General features: G+C 41.4%; 1 protein-coding gene across 1 annotated transcript in view; it reads right to left on the reverse strand.

The window, feature by feature from the left end:
* LOC126458375 (polypeptide N-acetylgalactosaminyltransferase 1-like) overlaps positions 1–24,302 on the reverse strand; it is a 361,706-nt gene that overhangs the window by 85,242 nt on the left and 252,162 nt on the right. Inside the window, exons 7-8 of the mRNA XM_050095350.1 lie at positions 15,850–16,060; positions 5,927–6,044 (exon numbers count right to left, since the gene is read on the reverse strand). Coding sequence (XP_049951307.1) covers positions 5,927–6,044; positions 15,850–16,060 — 329 coding nt within the window. The remainder of the gene's footprint in view (positions 1–5,926; positions 6,045–15,849; positions 16,061–24,302) is intronic.

Genomic DNA, 24,302 nt, shown 5'->3' on the forward strand with positions numbered 1-24,302 from the left:
CAATGGACAACAGCACGAGGATGCAGAAAGCAATGAAAACCACTGCACTAAAAACACGTAAAGATTATCCACAGGACATGTGGCCTGTAACTGAAAAAAGTGTCATGATGATCTCTCCATTGGCGAAAGATATTTGAATAGTCCCCCATTCGGATCTCCGGAAGGGGACTGCCAAGGGGGAGGTGACCATGAGACAAAGACTGACTAGTCAATGAAAGGATAATGTTCTACGAATCGGGGCGTGGTATGTCAGAAGCTTGAAAGTGATTTGGAAGATAGAAAATCTGAAAAGGGAAATGCAAAAGCTCAATCTAGATATAGTAGGGGGTCAGTGAAGTGAAACGGAATTACAAGGATTTCTGGTCAGATGAGTATAGGGTAATATCAACAGCACCATAAAATGGTATAACGGGTGTAGGATTCGTTATGAATAGAAAGGTAGGGCAGAGAGTGTGTTAATGCGAACAATTCAGTGGTAGGGTTGTTCTTATCGGAATCGACAGCAAACCAACACCAACAATGACAGATCAGTTATACGTGCCGACATCGCAAGCTGAAGATGAAATATAGGAAGTATATAAGGATATTGAAAGGGTGATACAGTGCATAACGGGAGATGAAAATCTAATAGTCCTCGGGGACTGGAATGCAGTTGTAGGGGAAGGAGTAGAGGAACAGGTTACAGGAGAATATGGGCTTGGGAGAAGGAATGGAAGAGGAGAAACACTAATTGAGTTCTGTAATAAATTTCAGCTAGTAATAGCGAATACTCTATTCACGAATCAAATGAGGAGGAGGTATACTTGCAAAAGGCTGGATGATACAGCAAGATTTCAGTTAGATTACATCATGGTCAGATTCTGAAATCAGATACTGGATTGTAAGACATACCCAGGGGGAGATATAGATTCGTATCACAATTTAGTAGTGATGAAGTGTAGGCTGAAGTTTAGGAGATCAGTCAGGAAGAATCAATGTGCAAAGAAGCAAGATACTGAGGTACTAAGGAATGAAGAGATTTGCTTGAAGTTCCTTGAGGCGGTAGATACTGCAATAAGGATTAGCTCAGTAGGCAGTTCAGTCGAAGAGGAATGGACATCTCTAAAAAGGGCGATCACAGGAGTTGGAGAGAAAAGCATAGGCACAAAGAAGGTAACTGCGAAAGAACTATGGGTAACAGAAGAAATAATTCAGTTGATCGATGAAAGAAGGAAGTACAAAAATGTTCAGGGAAATTCAAGAATACAGAAATACAAGTCACTGAGGAATGAAATTAACAGGATGTGCAGGGAAGCTAAGACGAAATGGCTGTATGAAAGATGTGAAGAAATCGAAAAGAAATGATTGTCTGAAGGACTGACTCTGTGTACAGGAAAATCAAAACAGTCTTCGGTGAAATTAAAAGCAATAGTGGTAATATTAAGAGTGCAACGGGAATTCCACTGTTAAACGCAGAGGAGTGAGCAGATATGTGGAAAGAGTACATTGAAAACCTCTATGAGGGGGAAGATTTGTCTAATGTGGTAGAAGAAGAAATGGGAGTTGATTTTGAAGAGATAGGGGACCCAATATTAGAATCAGAATTTAACAGAGCTTTGGAGGAGTTGAGATTAAATAAGGTGGAAGGGATTGATAACATTCCCTCAGAATTTCTAAAATCATGGGGGGAGGTGGGCACAAAATGATTATTCACATTGGTGCGTAGAATGTATGAGTCTGGCGACATACCATTTGACTTTCGGAAAAATATCATCGATACAATTCCGAAGCTGACAACTGCGAGAATTACCGCACAATCAGCATAACAGCTCATGCATCCAACTTGCTTACAGGAATAGTATATAGAAGAATGGAAAATAAAATTGAGAATGTGCTAGATGATGATTAGTTTGGCTTTAGGAAAGGTAAAGGCACGAGAGAGGGGATTCTGACGTTGCGGTTAATAATGGAAGCAAGACCAAGCAAAATCAAGACACGTTCATAGGATCCGTCTAGCTGGAAAAGCGTTCAACAATGAAAAATGGTGCAAGATCTTCGAAATTCTGAGAAAATATGGGTAAGCTATAGGGAGAGACGACCAAAATACAATATGCAGAAGAGCCAAGAGGGAATAATATGAGTGGACGACCAAGAACGAAGTGATCGGACTAAAAAAGTTGTAAGACAGGAGTGTAGTCTATCGCCCCTACTGGTTAGTCTGTACATCGAAGAACCAATGATGGAAATAAAAGTAAGGTTCAGGAGTGGAATCAGGTGAAAGGATATCAATGATACGATTCACTGATGACTTTGCTATGCTGAGTGAAAGTGAAGAATTGCTTATCTGCTGAATGGAATGAACAGTCTAATGAGTACAGAATATGGAAGTAATGACAGCTAGCAGAAAAGAGACCAGCGAGAAACTTAACATCAGGATTGTTTGTCATGATGTAGGTGAAGTTAAGGGATACTGTCACCTAGGCAGCAAAATAACCCAAGATGTATGGGGCAAGGAGGACATTAAAAGCAGACTAGCATTGGCAAAAAGGGCATACATGGCCAAGAGAAGTCTACTAGTATCAAACACAGGCCTTTATTTGCGGAAGAAATTTCTGAGAATTTACATTTCGAGCACAACATTGTATGGTACTGAAACATGGATTGTAGGAAAACCGGAACAGAAGAAAATCGAAGCATTTGAGATGTGGCGCTACAGATGAATGAAGAAAATTAGGTGCGCTGATAAGGTAAGGACCGAGGAGGTTCTGCGCAGAATCGGAGAGGAGAGGAATGTGTGGAAAACATTGACAAGGAGATGGGACATGATGATACGATATTTTTTAAGACATCAGGGAATGACTTCCATGGTACTAAAGGGAACTGTAGAGGGTAAGAACTGTAGAGGAAGACAGAGATTGGAATACATCCAGCAAATAACTGAGGACGTGCAAAGTTGCACGTGATACTCTGAGATGAAGAAGTTGGCACAGGAGAGGATTTCGTGGCGGGCTGCATCAGACCAGTCACAAGACTGATGACTCAAAAAAATGTACAAAAGCCAAGAGGGAACAATAGAAGTGGAAGATCAAGAACGAAATGTGTCTTTCGCCCCTCCTGTTCAATCTATAGATGGGATAACATGCAACCAGCGGAAAAATGCTGCTATCAGAGTACAAAAAAGCGAACATCCTACTGCTTAAAAAAACTGACTGAATAGTAGGTATCAGCTGACTCATTCCACCTCCTTCAGTATCTTTAAAAATTTCCCCAAAATTTGTCCCTATCTCGGCGGATGGCAACTAACGCATCCCCTACTGTGCTTGAGTTAGATATCGTAAACCAAGCATATATTTCAGAAATTTTCCGACTTCTCATTGAGAACTGGCACAATCAGAAGCAAGTCCAAGGTCGACTATCTTCCGATCTAAGTGGAAACTGCAGCTTTTAATGTTAACGCTTGGAAACATGTTCTTTGCCGCCACATGAACTGCACCTTCAAAATCTAAGATTAATGTTTCAGGGTTAAAATTTTTAGTGAAACTACGAATACCATTCCATATACATTCATATGATACAGTTTTTGATAACATTAAACAAAAAGCAAGTCGGACATATCCCAAGGTAGTATATTTATATGATGCGTAAAGCTGGTGAAAGTATTTTGGCCAAACGTAAAACGTCCCATCCGTAAATACGGTACGCATATTACTACACACCACCGAACACAACACACAGCAAAAGCTATGCGTGCAGTATTGGGTAGTTGAGAAACATACGAGCGTGATCAAAAGTAACGGGAATTTTGTTTTTCCTTGAAGAATCTTTATTTATTGTTCAACATCAACTTTGTCCCCTTCGAAGTAGCTCCCGTCAGATATAAGACACATTTACTTCTTTTTTTATCTTGTCAATGATGACAAAACGACGTCCTTTCATAGTTCGGTTCTCTTCTGCCTCGGAAACAGAACGGAGGTGCAGGGGCCTAAGTCCAGTGAATACGTACCGTTTTGTTTGTTTGTTTTTTCTTTTTTTTTAAAAAAAAAAGAAAAGAAGCACGAACAAGTATGGAGGTATGAGCGGGAGCATTATCGTGATGCAATTTCCACAAGTGGTTTTGCCACAGTTCTAGTCGTTTTCTTCGGATTGCTTCAAGCAAACAGCGCGTAACTTCCAGGTAGCATTCCATATTGAGCGTGCGACCGTAAGGAGGTAATCATGATGCACTATTCCTTTGTAATCTAAGAAAACAGTGATAAGAACCTTCACATGTGATCGAACCTGTCGAACATTTTTTCGGTGTTGTATTTTCAGCCAGTTTCCTATGGGACCATTGGGCCTTGGTTTCCACATCATACCGGAATACCCTTGTTTCGTCGCCTGTTATAATCGTCTTTAGACCAGTATCGTCGACTTCGTTCAGCCGTTCCTAAGAGATGTCTACGCGACGTCGCTTTTGGTCGAAATTTAACAATTTTGGAACGAACTTTTCTGCTACACTTTTCATGCCCAAAACATCCGAAAAAATTGGTTGGCATGAGCCAAAGGATGTTCCGACACCATCTGAAACCTCCTTGATGGGGATTCGGCGATTTTCCAGAACCATTTCCTTTTCTACTTCCACACTGTTATCAGCAATTGGTGTGCTAGGATGCTAGGACATTCAGGCCGGTTGTCGTCTTCTACGTCTTCTCGACCCTCTTTGAAACATTTGTGCCCCTTGTAAACTCTTGTCTTACCCTTTGCAGATTCGCCAAAGGCCATAGTCAACATTTCTAGTGCAGAGCTACACTTTATTCCAATTTTTAAAGCAAAATTTAATACAAATTCTTTGATCCATTTTTTTCGAAACCAAAAATTCGCCTAGCAGTCAAAAACAAGTATAACCTTTCCGACTGTCAGCAGATTTAAAACAGCTGAAAATGCAGACATACATCAGAAACATGTGTACCAACAAAGATATAATCGGATGTATAAAGCCTGAGAAATTAAAAAATTCCCGTTACTTTTTGATCACACCTGTACGTAGTAGGCAACTAGAAACCGTCCTGAAGAGAACCGCAGCAACTCCGTCGAAATGTCGGTAATTTAGTTGTTTTAGTAGTTTACAATGTCGTTCGGCTCTTGTAACTGCAGTTTGGTTTCTGTACAGGTTGTAAATAGCCTTTTGCTCCCTCTATTTTATCCATGCTACAGGCAGAACTTCAATGCGTGTATTCCAGTAAACAGTGTCAATAGCTTTATCTAATTGTATAAATGCTGCAGACGTAAGTTTGCCTTTCATTAACGTACCTTCTAAGCTAAGCTGCATGATGACTATTACCTTGCGTCTTCCTACATTTCTCCGGAACCCAAACTGGTCTTTCCCGAGTTTGGCTTCCGTTTTTATGCACATAATTATTATCAGTATTTTGCAACCGTAACTTATTAGACTAATAGATCTGTGGTATTCACACCTGTCAGTATGTGTCTTCTTTGGAATTGGAATTATCACATTCTTCTAGAAATCTGAGTGTATCTCACCTGTCTCATATATCTTGCTCACCTTTTTGAACAGTTTTGTCGTGACTGGATCTCACAATGATCTCAAGAATTATGAGGACTCCGCGAGCCTTGTTTCGACTTAGGCCTTTCAATGCTGTGTCAAATTCTCTCACAATGTCATATCTGCCTGTTCAACTTTATCTACTTCATCTTCTCTTTTTATGGTATTGCTTTCAGGTTCATTTCCCTTGTGCTGAGACTAAATTATTAGAATTAGATAAAGGCTGTACAAGAACACTTCCATCTGTTAGCGTCTACGCTGTCTGCAGCTGCTTTCTGCTCAGTGTCAACTTCCATCATAATTTGCGATATAATTTATACAGCAACGACAAGGGACACCACACACACACACACACACACACACACACACACACACACACACACACACAAGCAGACATGCACTTACCCTGAAGGACATCTCGAGGTTCTCGCCACCCCAGATGTCCATCTGGTCGTCGTACCCGCCGAGTTCGAAGAAGTAGTCGCGGTCCATGGCGAACAGTCCCCCAGCCATCGCGGGAGTGCTGCAAAAGAAAGACCACCATTCATTATTACTTCTTCTTCTTCTTCAATATAATAATAATAGTAACAGTAATAATGTGCAGTATGGGAAAACCTCACCGGTTACTCACTTCAACTACTTAGGATAAACCATCCAATCCACAGGACTGAACACAATGGCCAGTACAGAAAGAATATTCAAACTGCAAAAGGCGTACTAACTGACGTAGAATCGCTACAACAAAAGAGCACTATCTAGTAATGGAAAACAACGGCATTACAACACGACTGTTTAATCAGAAGCCTTGTATATGCATAACCACAGTAATTAGAGAGATGACGAAAAGTTATAGCAACCAGAAACAAGAACGGAAAATACTTAGAAAAATCCCCGGCATTGTTATCCGGGCTGGAACTTGAGTCAGAGAACCCGCAAAGAATCTGTACGAACACACGGACAACACCACAGATAAATTTGGGAAAAGACTTCTACACTTCTACAGTCAAGTATCATGGATGTCTGAAAACAGAATCACCAAGAATTTTTTTTTAAATCGTTAAGGTAAGAAAGTTGAAGACCGACTGGACAGAAGAAACATAAGAAGACCTGGAACTATTGAAAATCTCAGGAGAATAAATTAAGAGCAGGAAACAATTAAGAAATAACATCAGCAACAAGACAACTACACAAATCTCAAGAACAGAAACAACAGAGAAAAAGGGACAGAGGAAAGATAGAAAAACACAGTGAACTTATGAAGTTTTGGGAAGAAAAGAAGAAAGGAAGGGAAGCTGTGAGTGGCTAAGTTCACAAGTTCTTTTCACGAGGAATGATTGAAAATAACAAAACATATAATGTGAACGACCTCAGTAATGATCATATCGATTTGATAGCATAGAATAAATGCTCGACGCTTGTAGCTGTGCATATAGAAACTAAAGGATTTTCGACAGCCACACAGGATCGAAGTCACTACGATCAGAAATACCAGAAATATATAGTTCAAATAGCTCTGAGCACTATGGGACTTAACATCCGAGGTCATCAGTCCCCTAGAACTTAGAACTACTTAAACCTAACTAATCTAAGGACATCACACACATCCATGACCGAGGCAGGATTCGAACCTGCGACCGTAGCAGCTGCGTGGTTCCGGACTGAAGCGCCTAGAACCGGTCGGCCACAGCGGCCGGCCAGAAATATATTCTGGAGGGGCAAGGAGTATATTATAGCCGCAGGATGAGTGGGGATCAGAAGGCGACTGCATCACACATTATAGCTGGCTGTAACTCCGACAGCCACACAATGTTTATGAGGTCGCCTTAATGATTCAGTAGAAAAGAGGGAGCATATCGCAATGGAGACAGGCCTGTGGTAAGTGCCCGGATGCAATGGCTGTCAGCCATTCAAATTACACATATTTTGTGAAGTTCTTGAAATCTGTTTTTCTCCTGGCAAACCACCAACGATGCTACAGAGCGTCCAAGTTACAGGCACTGGCGCCAGCCACTAGGCAACTCCGACAGCAGCAAACGTGACGTTGTACGCGTAAGCGGAAAGCCTCGCGTTCGTGGGAGACAAGGCGTTTCTACGCAGCAGATAGCTCCATCTTTTCCATTGACGATGGTGGCAATCAGTCACGATCATTGGAAAACAAACAACACTGCGAGACGTTCTGCGGATGGGACGTCAGCGCACAAAGTCACTTTTGCTGCTAAGGGGGTGGCCTACTGACAGGCGCCAACGGCTGTAGCTTCGACATGTCGGGTGACATTTCCAGAAACGGGTTACTATAATCTATTTATCTTTCAAGACACTCTCTACAACCCCTCGAAGTTTGTCGCAACATTTCTGGGATACCCAGTACGAGGTGCATTCAAGTTCTAAGGCCTCCGATTTTTTTTCTCCGGACTGGAAAGAGATAGAAACATGCGCATTGTTTTAAAACGAAGCCGCGTTCAGCGTCAATACGTCACAGAGATGGCAGCACCGATGGCAGCATGCGTGGTGTGAAACCAATTGAAATTCATCGACAGTTGAAGGAGACATGTGGTGATGGAGTCATGGATGTGTCGAAAGTGCGTTCGTGGGTGCAACAGTTTAATGAAGGCAGAACATCGTGTGACAACAAACAGAAACAACCTCGGGCTCGCACAAGCCGGTCTGACGACATGATCGAGAAAGTGGAGAGAATTGTTTTGGGGGATCGTCGAATGACTGTTGAACAGATCGTCTCCAGAGTTGGCATTTCTGTGCACACAATCCTGCATGACGACCTGAAAATGCGAAAAGTGTCATCCAGGTGGGTGCCACGAATGCTGACGGACGACCACACGGCTGCCCGTGTGGCATGTTGCCAAGCAATGTTGACGCGCAACGACAGCATGAATGGGACTTTCTTTTCGTCGGTTGTGACAATGGATGAGAAGTGGATGCCATTTTTCAATCCAGAAACAAAGCGCCAGTCAGCTCAATGGAAGCACACAGATTCATCGCCACCAAAAAAATTTCGGGTAACTGCCAGTGCTGAAAAAATGATGGTGTCCATGTTCTGGGACAGCGAGGGCGTAATCCTTACCCATTGCGTTCCAAAGGGCACTACGGTAACAGGTGCATCCTACGAAAATGTTTTGAAGAACAAATTCGTTCCTGCACTGCAACAAAAACGTCCGGGAAGGGCTGCGCGTGTGCTGTTTCACCAAGACAACGCACCCGCACATCGAGCTAACGTTACGCAACAGTTTCTTCGTGATAACAACTTTGAAGTGAATCCTCATGCTCCCTTCTCACCTGACCTGTCTCCTAGTGACTTTTGGCTTTTTCCAACAATGAAAGACACTCTCCGTGGCCGCACATTCACCAGCCGTGCTGCTATTGCCTCAGCGATTTTCCAGTGGTCAAAACAGACTCCTAAAGAAGCCTTCGCCGCTGCGTTGGAATCATGGCGTCAGCGTTGTGAAAAATGTGTAGGTCTGCAGGGCGATTACGTCGAGAAGTACCGCCAGTTTCATCGATTTCGGGTGAGTAGTTAATTAGAAATAAATCGGAGGCCTTAGAACTTGAATGCACCTCGTATATTTTTCATTCATACGTGGCAAATATACCAACGCCACCTGTTGGCAGTTACCTTGCAGGCTATATAAACAACGTGGATTCTACGAAATTACTACTTTATCCTGTGATGTAGCATACAAATTTTGCTAATAACCTGGAAGATGTACTTTTACGTGACACAATCAGTTATGTTTCTAGCGCATTTCATGTTTGATGGTATGGTATAACAACAACGTTCTATTTCGTAGAGTATATGTTGGAAATTTGTGGTATGGTCATCGGTCCCTAAGCTTACACACTACTTAATCGAACTTAAACTAGCTTACGCTAAGGACAACACACACACACCCATGCCCGAGGGAGGACTCGAACCTCCGACGGGTGGGAGCCGCGCGGTCCGTGCAAGGCGCCCTGGACCGCTCGGCTACCCCGCGCGGTAGTATATGTTGATTAGTTATTTTATTTTCGTCTACAGATCTAAGGATGGTTCATGTTGGATCGAAACTGTTTATTAAGAAAAATAATGAGATCTAGATACACAAGAAAAAATCTAGTTTTATAACAAAAGATTGCGGATCTTCTCCAAGGCCGTTATATAATATTTTACAGGTTGCCTGAATGTTCATCAAACAACGAACGTATGCGTGCAACCGTATTAACGTCGTCGTTGTCATCTTGGAAGACGGAGAACCCACAACATACTCATCCTGAAGATGAGGGAAACATTTGATGCCAAGAATGTGAAACTTCTTTATTTAAATGCGTGTGTCTGTATTGAAATTGCACAATGACTCAGACCCACAATATCCTAGCGCAACGCAATCGGACTGTTCAAAAAAAAGATAACCTGACTTAAAAATAATTAATTCAAAGGAATGGCCCAGACTAAAAAGGAATTATAACAATAACCTATTCATTTCATTAACACTTACCTCACAAAAATCTTCAATACGCGAACTACTGCAATACAGCGAGCGTCAATACTGCCAGTTAAATAAAAGATTCTAACTAATAAAGCCACTAAGTACTAATGGGCATGTGGTTAGCAAAGTAAAGATTTTGTTGCAAGCTAAATAATGTATTTTTTTTACCTTAATAATGTGACATCCAGTTCAGACACTAATATAAATCGTCACTGACATCTGGTACAAAGGTATATAATCATGAATAATATTCAATCTCTAAGTCTAACATGTACAGATCGTTAGCCTAAGCTAACACTTCAGACCTCTACTCTCCACCAGTGCTAACTTCTCACATCTAACATCCATCACTGCTGGCTGTTCACCTCCAACTGCAAAACAGTATTTCCATCACTGCCGATGACTAACTTCCAACTGCCCAACAGTACTGACGATTAACTTCCAGCAACGAGTCCGACCAGCCACGGAGTCTCTTACAAAGAAAGCGCAGTCAGAGATCTAATGCAAAGCGCTACACAGCGCTGCCAACACAGAAGCAGCCCACTTACAAATGTTGAAATAACCGTATTGCTTCATTATATGAAACTTGAATGTAGGAGGTCAAGTCATGGTGCGAAAAAAACTCCCCCATATCAACACAGAACATATAACCTGAACTATATCCTTGACACACTGCAGGTTAAACACCTTATTCAATTCTGGGTGCACTCGACGTGTTGCATAATTTGAAAAGAGTCAAAATCACTACCTGTCGGCCCACACTACACCCTTCCACATTCAGCTACTGTCGAGTTTTATGATGTTTGGCGCATTGAAGACATGCAGCTTTGTGATACTGTAAGAAATGGCCTTTTGCGAACAACCCGCCTTAAAATTTCCTTTGCGTGCTGTTTATTGCGTTATGTCATTCTGAAATTGGGTGAGAAAGACCTGCATTCATTGACAAAGGCCAGTCGACTATTTTTTTAATTCCGTCTTTCAGTAGAAAGAAACTAGTCTCTGCGATCAGGTCAGCTATATGAATGTTTTTCAGTCGCTCTCCAGGTTTGAGTGGTTTCACTGTCATATTTGTTGTCTTTTCTGCTATACATGATGCATGACTAGGTTTCCAATTTTTTTTAGACACAAATAACGTATCTTATTTCGAAGATATGGAAAACTTGTATTTCTAAAAACTGAATTATTTTGTAAATTAATTATTTAGTTAGTTAAATAAGAATTTTTCATACTTCTGGTATCGAAGATCAAATTTTTGTTGGTTTTGAAAGTCTAATAACTGATACTACATTGTAAATTCATGTTTAAATAAATGAACAATTATTTTTTATTTAAATTTATTGAAGTTCTGTGTCACTTTCCGCTGGTTTACACCCATCATCGATAATTTTTTTAATTGATTGGTGACAATCAGTTGTTTTTAACCATATACTATCACTTCACGAATGTGTTTTTTGGGAAAAATATGTTCTTTCTTCGAATTTTTTAAACTGATGCAGTTACAGAACGTGAATCATCCTTGCAAATACTATGAATATAGCCTACTGTATATCGCAACGGAATTTATCTTGAGGGTCACTTTTTATGCAATCATATGATTTCTCCCATTGCCACTCCATTCAGCGTTTCGGCATTTTGATCCAAGACGCAAAGTTTACTATTAAAAAAAACGCACTATTTATAAACAAGGAAAAAACTGTACTAAAAGCTGCCTACTGGCAATAAAGAAAAAGAAAATACAGAAACTCACATAACAGTGACGACAGACGATAACGGAGTGCAGTTAACAATAACTATATAATATCTCCAAGAAAGAATGATTGTTCCTGATCAAAAGTGAAAAGCCCTGGCTCAAGAGTGTCTAGCTGTTCCCAGCGAGGGTGCGAACTCGGTTACAGACTGTGGACGGCGTTGAAAAGAGATTGGATTAACTATGAAATTTAGTTACTAATGTGTGGACGTGAATAGTACTTCTTCGGGCTATGAAATACTATGCGTGGCAGGTAATTCTCTCACAGACTGTGGAATGAAAACAGATTTGTGTGCACGGGTATAATTTGTACCTACATAACTGGTTACGTAATTTTCTGCACAATTAACCTCCAGACGAATAAATGGCTGAACAGACGTTTAAGGGCTATAGTCAAATGATTATTAAGTTACGGAGTCGCTAAAATTTGACAACGTTTTTTTCTTCTTCACGTATCCCTCAGGGCACAATTACACTCTGCTTTGAACCTCCAACGACATATCAGTTTAATTAGTTACGCATTAATTGCATCTGGAAAACTTAATCCACAGCAATACGTTACACAGCTGTAAATGATGGAAAAATCACTCTATTCAGCATACAATTAGACGAATATTACACTGAGGTGACAAAGGCCATGGTATAGCGATATGCACACGGTATAAAAGTACAGCGCATTGCCGGAGATGTCATTTGTACTCAGCTGATTCACGTGAAAAGGTTTGCCGCAAGACGGAAAATAATGCACTTTAAACGCGGAATGGTAGTTGGAGCTAGACGCACGGGACATTTCATTTCGGAAATCGTTAGGGAATTCAATATTCCTAGATCCACAGTAGCGAGAGTGTATCCAGAATACCAGATTTCAGGCATCACCTCTCACCACGGACAACGCAGTGGCAGACGGCCTTCACTTAACGACCGAGAGCAGCGGAATTAGCGTAGAGTTGTCAGTGCTAACAGACAAGCAACACTACGTGAAATAACTGCAGAAACCAATGTAGGATGAACGACGAACGTATCCATTAGGACAGTGCGGCGAAATTTGGCATTAATGGGCCATGGCAGCAGACGACCAATGCGAGAACTTTTGCTAACAGCACGAGATCGCCTGCAGCATCTCTCCTGGCCTCGTAACCTTATAGGTTGGACCCTCGACGACTAGAAAACCGTGGCCTAGTCAGATGGGTTCCATTTCAGTTGTCAAAGGGGATGGTAGGGTTCTAGTGTGGCGCAGACACCATGAAGCCGTGGACCCAAGTGTCAAGAAGGCAATGAGCAAGTTGGTGGTGGCTCCATAATGATATGGGGTGTGTTTACATGGAATGGACTGGGTTCTTGGTCCAACTGAACGGATAATGGGGTGAGAATGATTACATTCGGCTACTTGAAGACGATTTTCAGCCATTCATGGACTTCATGTTCCCAAACAATGATTAAGTTTTTATGGATGACAATGCCCCATGCCACCGGGCCACAATTGTGCTCAATTGGTTTGAAGGACATTCTAGACAGTTCGATCAAATGGTATCGCCATCCAGGTCGCCCAACATGAATACCGTCGATCATTTATGAGACACAACCGAGAGGTAAGTTCGTGCACAAAATCCTGCACCTGTAACACTTTTGCAATTATGGACGGCAATAGAGGCAGCATGGCTCAATATTTCTTCAGAGGACTTTCGACGACTTGTTGAGTCCATGCACATCGAGTTGCTGCACTACGCCGGGAAAATGGAGGTCCGACACGATATTAGAACTATCCCGTGACTTTTTTCACCTCAGTATATAATGCTTACTTTAACTTTGGCGTACACCTTGAGATGTCATCACCTATCCCTGGGGGTAAGGTATCCTCTGGGGGTGTGTGTACCCCAGCTGTATACCACTGATTTAGTAGTAGTAGTAGCTTTATTCGTCTATGGATCTCTTTTTACAAGGATATAGGACATGTCAAAGTATTTACAAGTTTAGACCAATTTAAAATAAGCTAATTCGTATACACATATGTTTACAGACTTCAAGTTAGACATGATCATTAGATTTATCCCTGGTATACAATACTTTTTTTTACAAATAACTTATTAAATAATGTAAGGCCACACTGTTCATTCATATCTCACTATCATTCACTGCACACACTGTTTCATGACACTTCACTCACACACACGCACGCACACACACACACACACACACACACACACACACACACACACACACACACACACACACACACAGAGAGAGAGAGAGAGAGAGAGAGAGAGAGAGAGAGAGAGAGAGAGAGAGAGAGAGAGAGAGAGAGAGAGAGAGAGAGAGATCTCTGGGCCATTTTCCGTACCGCAACTTCCCATTCGCTATCATTTAGTTGTACAATATTTTTTATCAAACCGCTACTCTGTTTTAGATAAGTAATCCTACAATGTATAAAATGTATTGCGTAACAGGTACTTTTTAGCTGCCTTTTTAAATATATGTATTTTTGCAATTTCTTTAATTTCTTTCGGTAATTTATTGTACAGTTTTATTCCTTGGTAGAAAATGCTGTTTTGAGTTTTATGTTTATTTTTTCTTGGTAAATTTAAGTTGAGTCTATCTCTTGTTGCATGGTCATGGACAGAGCTGTTTATGCAGTAATTACCAATGTTATTTTTGATGTGTACAACTGACTGGTAAATGCATTTACATGGAGCAGTTAAAATCCCCAGTGTTTTGAACAGATCTTTGCAATGAGCTCAACTAGTATTTTAGTTTATTATTCTTGTGTCTCTTTTCTGGAGTTTGAAAATTGTGTTCACATTTTGTGCATTTGTTCCCCAAAAAAGAATGCCACAGCTAAGAATTGAGTGTACATATGAATAATATGTAACTAAAAGATAGTGCATGTTACACACTGATAGGATTCTAAGGGCATAACATGATGATGACATTCTGTTTGCGAGTACCTTTGTGTGCTCACACCACTTCCACTGAGAATCAATATTCATTCCTAGCAATTTTGCATTTGTTACACAGTCTATAGAGGTGTCATCTACATTTAATTTAACACTGTCATTTTTCCTCTTCAAACTGAAATTCATGGCATTAGTTTTCTTTATGCTCAATATCAGTTTATTGCTTATTGACCGATCATGAACTTCCTTGAGAGTTTCATTTGTTTTTTTCGGCAAGGAGTTCTCTTGTTTTTCAGTGACTATAATATTGCTGTCATCAGCGAAGAGAAAAAATGGTTCTGAGCACTATGGGACTTAACTTCTGAGGTCATCAGTCCCCTAGAACTTCTTAAGCCTAACTAACCTAAGTACATCACACGCAGCCATGCCCGAGGCAGGATTCGAACCTGCGACCGTAGCGGTCACGCGGTTCCAGACTGAAGCGCCTAGAACCGCTCGGCTACTCCGGCCGGCAGCGAAGAGAACTTTTCCACAAAATTATACTGGTGGGATTTGAACCAACGCTCGGAAATTTGCATTAGTTCACATACCATGGCGCTACCGGCTGTACCACGAGTTCAAAGTGAGTTTAGTTTAATAAATGGCCTCAGTTGAAAGAATGAATACGTGTTTCAACAGACAGTAAAAATACTGGTTTCAGTGGAAGAGGAAGAATGAATAATTCACTGAATACGCAAAACTTCAACGGATTGTATCGTTCAGTTGCTACGACTGGCTGGTGTCACCCAAAAGAAATGAATGATTAATAATCCAACCGATACGTTAACTGAAACTGAAAGAGTCCATTGTTTTTCCAACAGGCGACTGAATCGATTGTTTTCATTCGGGTGTTTCCATCGTTAGTGAGCATCGGCACGTCCAAGTACACCTGTCACTCCTCCACGTCGAGCCACCTTACTGCAATGATTTCATACAGCCACGTGGCAAATGCAGGCCATTTCACTGTCATGACGTCAGCACTCAAGGGTCTCCGGATAGCCTGGTACCAATTCTATGAGTTCTTCAAGCGTTCCACTCGGAGAGTGAGGGACATTATTTTTCAACCCAGGTATCACGTGAGAGAGAGGATGCTGAGGTGGGACACACACACACACACACACACACACACACACACACACACACACACACATACAGGGTAGTTTAGGGACTGACCTGTACGGGCGCGCGAGGTCCTTTCGGCGTCGCCTCATGTCTGCGGCGGTGAGTGCGTACCAGCGGAAGTGCAGGTCCCAGTTGAAGGCGCCCCAGTGCAGCTCGAAGCTGCGCTCGTACGCGAACGTGTCCTCGTTCACGATGTCGATCACGGGGCACGCCACCACGCGCCGGTCCTCCCACACGCGACGCACTAGCGCTTCCAGCCAGCCTGCAGATGAGGTCACCCGACACACACGGTCAGCCGCAGCCGAAGCGAACACAGTAGAGGCTTTTAATCATTCCCGTTATACAAGAGGGTAGAATATTTCACCACGTTACTTCCCCCCTTAACCTCTTTCTCCTATCTACTCCCGCAACATATGCAGGGGAACATCTGTGACGTCAATGTTTTTTTATTCGCCTAATATCATGATGTGAATGTTTTTAGCTAAGTTCTAACATTCTGCGTGGTGTCTGTCTGTTCTATGTCGTGTCTCCCTATCACTTTCGTGCAACGACGCTCTGAGCGTGTTTTTTAGGGAATTGACTAGTTTGAACCTGGGACCTGTTGCTGGTAAGGAGACGCCAGACCACACATGACATGTAGAGTTCAGAAGAGTTCAGTGAGACTAGCAATGATATAACCAAATACTTAATGATTTCAGCGTCAGCTCCACTGCACTCCCTGTAAAAGAATCTTAATACTAACTAAATTTAGTGGAAGGGGTTCAAGGCTTTCCGATTTTTAGTTATCTGGTAAAATAACGTCGAAAAAGCAGTTAAGTTTACCATTGGAAATTTTATTCTACTCACAAAACATTGTTTATAAATTGCACTATTGATAAAAGGAAATGTTTTAATACAGGATGATAAAAACCAACTGCGTTCAACACAAATGTGAACGAATATTCCCTGAATGGGTTTCCAAGTTCTACAATGGATCGAAGGATGACCTATGCCATATCACATCTACAATCTAGGTTTAAATTAAGTTTCACAAAAGAGAAAACTCTCAAAATGGTCTACAGTGACCCTCAATTATCTTTCATTACTTATCTAACTCGTCGTAAATTACAGTGGCTGATGTGGCTTCTCAATAATTATATAACAGAAAAATTATCGCGTTTCAGATTTTAACTTACGTAGCAAATGTGAATACCATGAGCTTCAATTGACGATCGACCCTAGTATTACGTAAAAAGGGGATGTAACAGACGAGACTTCTGCAGTTCTGAGTGAAACCTTATGCGCTCAAAAATGCGGCATCGCGTGCGTTCATTACCTTGTCGGTGTTCGTCAGGGGGCGGCGGCCGACGCAGCTCCATCCAGCTCGCTGTCTCGGAAGCAACTATCTCCTAACTTCTCCTTACTGCAATTTACCGAAGTTGGTTTCAAAAAAACTATCTGGCTGTGTTTTCATCTGACGAATCAGGGTCTCAATGTTAACCTTAAGCTCTGCCTACAAAAATTCTGTCTATCCAATGAGAAACGTTATACTTTTCGTGGTGGGGCAATGTTTTTAACGTTTGCAACGTAACACAGACGCGAAAAAGTGTCATGCTAAAACTTGCGGCTCGTGTGGCCCTTTTAGTGTTATCGTAAGATCTATACTGTTCTTCTGGAGGGCTCTAGCTTTCAACATGGGCTGGGGGGGGGGGGGTGGTCCTGGTGGTTATCTGGCGACGTGGGTGTCCGTCCCTTATCGTAGGGCCTTCTAGCTTAACACGGTTCTGCTCTCGGCTTCTGTTCTCGTTTATCCCCTTGGAACTGCGTCTGTCTCACGGTGGGAAGGTATGACATGCATTTAGGCATTCTTGTGTTAGTCTGTGGTATTCCATTTGCTCACTCGTTACTCGTATTACTTTGGTTAATTTAATGTCACGATTTATTCGGAGCTATGTGACATACTACTGGATTTGCTTATCATCTCAGGGTTTTCCTGGAAGGTGTTGGATTTGCTTGACACCTTACAAAGTATGTGACATTTTATTACGTGGATGTATGTACTGTCATTAACATGTACATCAGTTAAAAGATTTGTGACAGTTGTAATATCCAAGACACTATGTTCTAGCCACAAGATGGTAAAATGAACTAAATGTACAAACTTCAACAAATATTATCGATACTACGTGTAAAAAAGACTGTATCATTGAAAGGTCTCTGTTGGATTCCTTTCATGTTAATTTCTCAAATCTGTTGTTATTTATGGCATACATTCCACTTCTAAATTTACTGGGGTGTTTCTGACTATCTGGGAGGAGACTGAGCAGCGGAATGTGTTACTTTTACACATAAACAAGAAACGAACTGTCACACTACTACACTTTGAAACACAGTTTATATGTAATTCATGTCACACAGTCTCATACAGAACCTACATCCGCTTTCTTTTGTATACTGTATATGATAAGATACTGTCATCCCCCTTCCTTTCTGTGTAAAAGGATGAATGAGCAAACGTATTTCTAGTTTCATGCTTGATGGTAGCAGACAAGCCTGTCTGCTAGAGAACAGTAGGACGAACGTCGGAACAGGTAGCTACGCTTTCTAAAAGCAAAGACGTTTCTATTCTTCGTATGGTCCTGTCCCTCCCTTGTCATGTTGGTATAGGAAGCTGCCTCTCTGGCCACTTCCGTTTGTATCTGCGAGGTACCCTCGGTAGGGGCCCAGGCCTGTCTGTCCTCTGCGAGCGTCTGAAGTGGTAAGATCTCTGGCTATGCGCCTCTCTGCTAAGTCCGTAGGACAATGGATTTCTTAAGTTCAGCCTAACTGAAAATTTAATGACCTTTATTTCAGGTTTAGATCTAAAATATCTAATGTTATTTTAAATTGCAACGCAGTGTAATTCGAGTGTGAAGTTCAGAACATCTTCCAGTAGTTGCTTTGTCACCACTTTGTGAGTAAAGTGGAACCACATGTTGATGATGCGTAACTGTAACTAAGATCATCAATCTTAAATGCGAATATGCGTGAGATTACGTCTCGTCTTGACAATATTGTTCAATATAGCAACTTTTCTCTATGTTCAACCCATGTGGGGTGTACTTTGTGAGACCCAGTACCACATGTTTATACAATTGTTTGACCCATCAGGTTAATAGTAAGACGATAGTAACCAGTTCGATGTTTTTCTTTTGCAAATTGCGTTTCGATGTAATTTATCTTAATTATCGAAATTATTGTGGAGTTACACTCTTTGTGTGAACCAAGTTGACCACGTGAAGCATGTGGTGTAATCATCAAAGTAGCCCTCAGCTATTCTTTTCAGGAAGATTTCACAGAGAGTTAGTATGAATTTAGTATACCAGTGTGTGGTAATTTCATGACGAACAGGATTGCGCTACGAACGTAACTTCTTTGGGTGAAAATTGAATCGGTTGGTTGTGGTTAATTTCCTCCTGCGTATGTCTCAACGTTCTTCGTGTGTTATTTTATGAATGCAGTCTTGTATGCAGTCTCCCAATCTTGGCTCTATATTTGATGTGTTCCGTAAGATTACAAACTCACAATCCTAAATAAGGCACCAGTTTAGTTACGAATCAGGTTTAATATGCTGAAATTTTAACGGAACAATGATCAATGTTAAAATAAATGTCCAAATATAAATTGATTTATTTCTTTTTATTTAAATTCTCTTTTTATATTTATATCTCCAGTTGTTGTAAGATGACTATTAAAAGATTATAATTAATGTTAGTCTGGTTGGGAATTTGGTAAGCTAGACCGGATACCTGGTGAAACAGTGGCTCAGTAATGCAAGGTTAACTTCCCCAGATAGCTCACAGCTTTTAACCCAATTTTATTGTCTTGAATATCAGCACCGCTTTCAGAACAACTTACTGCATCAACTTTACATCGTGTAAAAATGACGATAATTATTTCATTATTTCAGTAATAATTTAATTTCTGTGTGAATTAAAACTATTATCAGAGAACTACATTCATAGACAACGATAATTATAATCTTTTTCTGTTATCTGTGTTAACTGTGGTTCAGTTATTCTTCCTGTGCTAACCGATGAACTGTTCGGACGTGAGACGTGTGAGGTCCGTAAAGAGAAAACCAATAACTATATTGTTAATTATTATTTGAAAAATAGAATCGCTATTGTCTAGACATGGATTTGTATTTATTTCAAGTGTAATCCAATCTAATTAATGTTTTTAATTGTTAATTTTCAGCTCCACAATTAGGAGCGCTGCCATTAGCGCTAGTAACTTACAGCGGAGGCGGAGTACTTACGCCGGGGTTTTCTAGTAGCTGGTACAAAAAATATGAAGCATTTTTCATTAAGAATAATTTTAAATGCTAAAGAATAGAGAGGAAAAGGCTTAAAGACTTATCTGAATATATTAACCTGATATAAAAGGAATTAAGAATAACAATAGACAAATTGACTATCGTGTCTGCCGCCATTTTAGCAAAAATATCTCCGCGGCAGTTTTGAATATAGAATTTTAACAAACATAAATGTTGTTAGATATAAATGAATGGAAATAAATGTGTACCGGTGGTCCCGAATCTACTTTAAAAGACAGAATTCATCTCAGGTTGAATCTTTAAAAACAGTGCTCACAGCACGTTACGTAATATCAATTTCTTATTTGCTGATGTATGAGGCCTTATTATTTCGGACGATTTACATGAAATATTTTAATGGAAGACATACGTCAGTGTTGTGCGCGGGTAGTATTTTGTGACTAAATGTTCCCTTTGCTAGAGAAAAGTGCTTCCATCTTAAGTAACAGTTGTGTAAAATCTGATAAATGATATGCAATTTAGTGCCACTCACAGGACTTTACAGACAATATTTCGACACAACCTCAAGTGGACATTTCTTTAGCAGAGTGACAAATATTAGCCGGGATAATCATTTTTGAGATCAAACGAATTGTTACGCTGACAATAGGCAACTGGAGTTATATTTTTTTTTATCTACCTGAAATATCATTTATAAGTAATTAAAGTCACGAAATAATATAAACCGGTTCCACCACATAGTTTAATCTTATAATGCTACTCATGACTGTTTCGGTTTGGTATACAGGAAACTGACGGTCTTCTGTCTACTGAAACTGGTTGTCACATAAAGAATTTTATCAACAGCTTGTGGTGGTAATCTTAACATTTTTCAAAAACTTCTGTAAAGTTTGGAAAGTAGGAGAAAGGTACTGACGGAAATAAAGTTGTGAGCGGGAGCCCTGCTTAGGAAGTGCAGTAGGTAGAACACGAGTTCATGGAACGCAGACCGGTAAACAGATTTAACGCGTCACTCCCAAAATAAAACTTTCAACCATTATGGATGAGGAACACTACGACTGTGAAGAATAAAGGTTTCTAAAAACGACTGCAGCCAGTCACGTTTTTGGTTTATTATTCAGTTTCTATTTACCATGACGAGTTTTGTATCGCCTAGCGATTCATCATCACAGGGTACATATCTGTAATGGTTGCATGTTTACAGCATTGTTGGGGTCGTGTTGCAGTGGCAAGACGTAAAAACGAAACATCTAAGCATTAAACGTGGCGAGAATTATTTACATTATTTGTGGCTCTGAGCACTATGGGACTTAACATCTATGGTCATCAGTCCCCTAGAACTTAGAACTACTTAAACCTAACTAACCTAAGGACAGCACACAACACCCAGCCATCACGAGGCAGAGAAAATCCCTGACCCCGCCGGGAATCGAACCCGGGAACCCGGGCGTGGGAAGCGAGAACGCTACCGCACGACCACGAGATGCGGGCACATTATTTGTGTAATAATGAATATAGTACAGTATAAGTAGAAATATACTGACTGCCGCCAATTTGCAGTGCGAGTGCTCAACAAAGAAAGTCTGTGCCCCTACATAAATTCTTTGAACAAAAACTTTAGTCATGTTCTTTGGTTTACTTACGTTTTGTAAAGCCCGCGGAAGTTGTTACCTGTAGCAAAGTGCTATAAAATTAACGTTACTGGAAAACAAGCATTATGTTTTCCTGAATAGTGTGTGCATCAAAACAAACCAACAGATACTAATGACTGTAAGTAATGTATTTAAGTAGATATTTATGTAAAAACTTCGTCACATTCAGTACTTACATGTTTCGTTTTCACATCTTGTCACAGCTACACGACCCCCACAATTGTGAAAATATGCAATAAATATGTACCATCTGATGAATCGCTTGGCGATTCGAAACCTGTAGTGGTACGAGGGTAATCCCAAAACTACGGTCTCCTACATTTTTGTAAGTGCAGAACTCTGCTTCTGCGGCAGTTGGTCACACTGTTACGAAGAGTGCTTCACGGGCTGTGTGTAAACATGCGCACGCCGCGCTAAGGCGCTCAGTCTTGGCTTGGCAGCCGTTGAGAATGGAGCTCTCGTTGGATGTTACCGCCAAGTGCGAATTGCACGCAGTTATTCGGTTTTTCAACTCAAAGGGCACTGCGCCGATTGAAATCCATCGCCAATTGGCGGAAGTGTATGGTGAGTCGTGCATGGATGTCAAAAATGTTCGTAAGTGGTGTAGAGAGTTTGCAGCTGGTCGGACCGAAATTCACGACGAACAAAGGAGCGGGAGACCGTCAGTTTCTGAGGAGACAGTGTTGAAGGTTGACCAAAGCATGCGTGAAGATCAGCATCCACGGTGATCCACCCTGGATGAGCTCTGCACGTTGGTTCCTGAGGTTTCCGGAAGCACCGCTCACAGAATTTTAACGGAAACATTCAACTACCGGAAGGTGTGCGCAAGATGGGTGCCACGCATGCTGACTGAGGACCACATGCGGCAACGAACTGATGCTTCCCGCGCATTTCTTCACCACCTTGCAGCCGAACAGGACAACTTTCTGGACTCAGTTGTCACGGGTGACGAAACCTGGGCATACCACTTTACACCTGAGACCAAGCTACAATCACACCAGTGGCGGCATCCTTGTTCATCAAAGCCACGGAAATAAACTCAAACGGGCAATTCAGAACCGGAAAAGAGGAATGTTGAGCAAGGGCGTACATATTCTCCATGACAACGCTGGCCCACACATCGCTCGGCAAACCGTTGCTCTCCTGCAACAGTTTCAGTGGAACATAGTTACCCACCCACCCACCCACCCTATAGTCCTGACCTGGCGCCCAGTGACTATCGCCTGTTCCCTAGGTTAAAATAACATTTGGCCGGAAAGCGATTCAGCTCCGACGACGAGGTGAAAGAAGAGGTTCATAACTTTCTGAACGGCATGGCGGCGAGCTGCTATGACATGGGCATACAAGAACTGCCACAGTGTCTACAAAAATGCATCGACAGAAATGGTGATAATGTCGAAAATGGCTAAATGTTCAAGCTGTAAATGATATAAACCATTGTAGAAATAAACAGGTCTATGTACTTATAAAAAAATAGGAGACCTTACTTTTGGGATTACCATCGTAAATAAAGGCTACTGATTGCAGTCATTTCGGGAAACATTTCAATACCAATTTTTCTCTCTGAGTGAAAGACATCGATGTGTGGTTATTTTAATTAATACCGCAGTCAGAAATAACAATACGAAAAAATTATTTCCATACCAAAAACTCTATCCTGCGGTTTGTTTCCCAACGCGGAGAGGAGTGACAGATACATGGTTATTCGTAAGTATCTCCGGGGTTTCAGAATACGACTGCACAAAAGCTACGTCGTTCAGGAAACGGGCACAGATCAGTGGGTGGAGCGTATCGTGAAGTTTGTACCTCACATTGCAGGTGCTCAGTATAAGCACCGTATGTTAGGCGGCACACGTCAGTAGGTGCGTGCAAGTCATATGGTCGAATTGTCTGTGAAGGCGCGGCAGCACCCCGCATTGCAGATCTGTTCATTGCGTTGCCTGTCTGCAGGCGCGAAGTCTTTCGACGCGGCAATAAGGAGAAGAGGGTTAGCATTGAAACTTGAAGACTGCGCAACTTACAGTTTCATTCTGTAACTGTAGGAATTCTGAAAACCAGTTTCCTTAACGAATGGAATATTGGTACAAGCCATGTCTGGAAAGTTTCAGTGAATGGTCTCCAAAAATAAAGGAAAGAAAAGTTACAAAAGCACCTTCAATGGACATTAGATACAAGGTGCATTCAAGTTCTAAGGCCTCCGATTTTTTTTCTAATTAACTACTCACCCGAAATCGATGAAACTGGCGTTAATTATCGACGTAATCGACCTGCAGACGTACACATTTTTCACAACGCTGACGCCATGATTCCAACGCAGCGGCGAAGGCTTCTTTATGAGTCTGTTTTGATCACTGGAAAATCGCTGAGGCAATAGCAGCACGGCTGGTGAATGTGCGGCCACGGAGAGTGTCTTTCATTGTTGGAAAAAGCCAAAAGTCACTAGGAGCCATGTCAGGTGAGTAGGGAGCATGAGGAATCACTTCAAAGTTGTTATCACGAAGAAACTGTTGCGTAACGTTAGCTCGATGTGCGGGTGCGTTGTCTTGGTGAAACAG

This window comes from Schistocerca serialis, chromosome 2 (assembly GCF_023864345.2).
Source record: "Schistocerca serialis cubense isolate TAMUIC-IGC-003099 chromosome 2, iqSchSeri2.2, whole genome shotgun sequence".
Lineage (NCBI taxonomy): Eukaryota > Metazoa > Arthropoda > Insecta > Orthoptera > Acrididae > Schistocerca > Schistocerca serialis.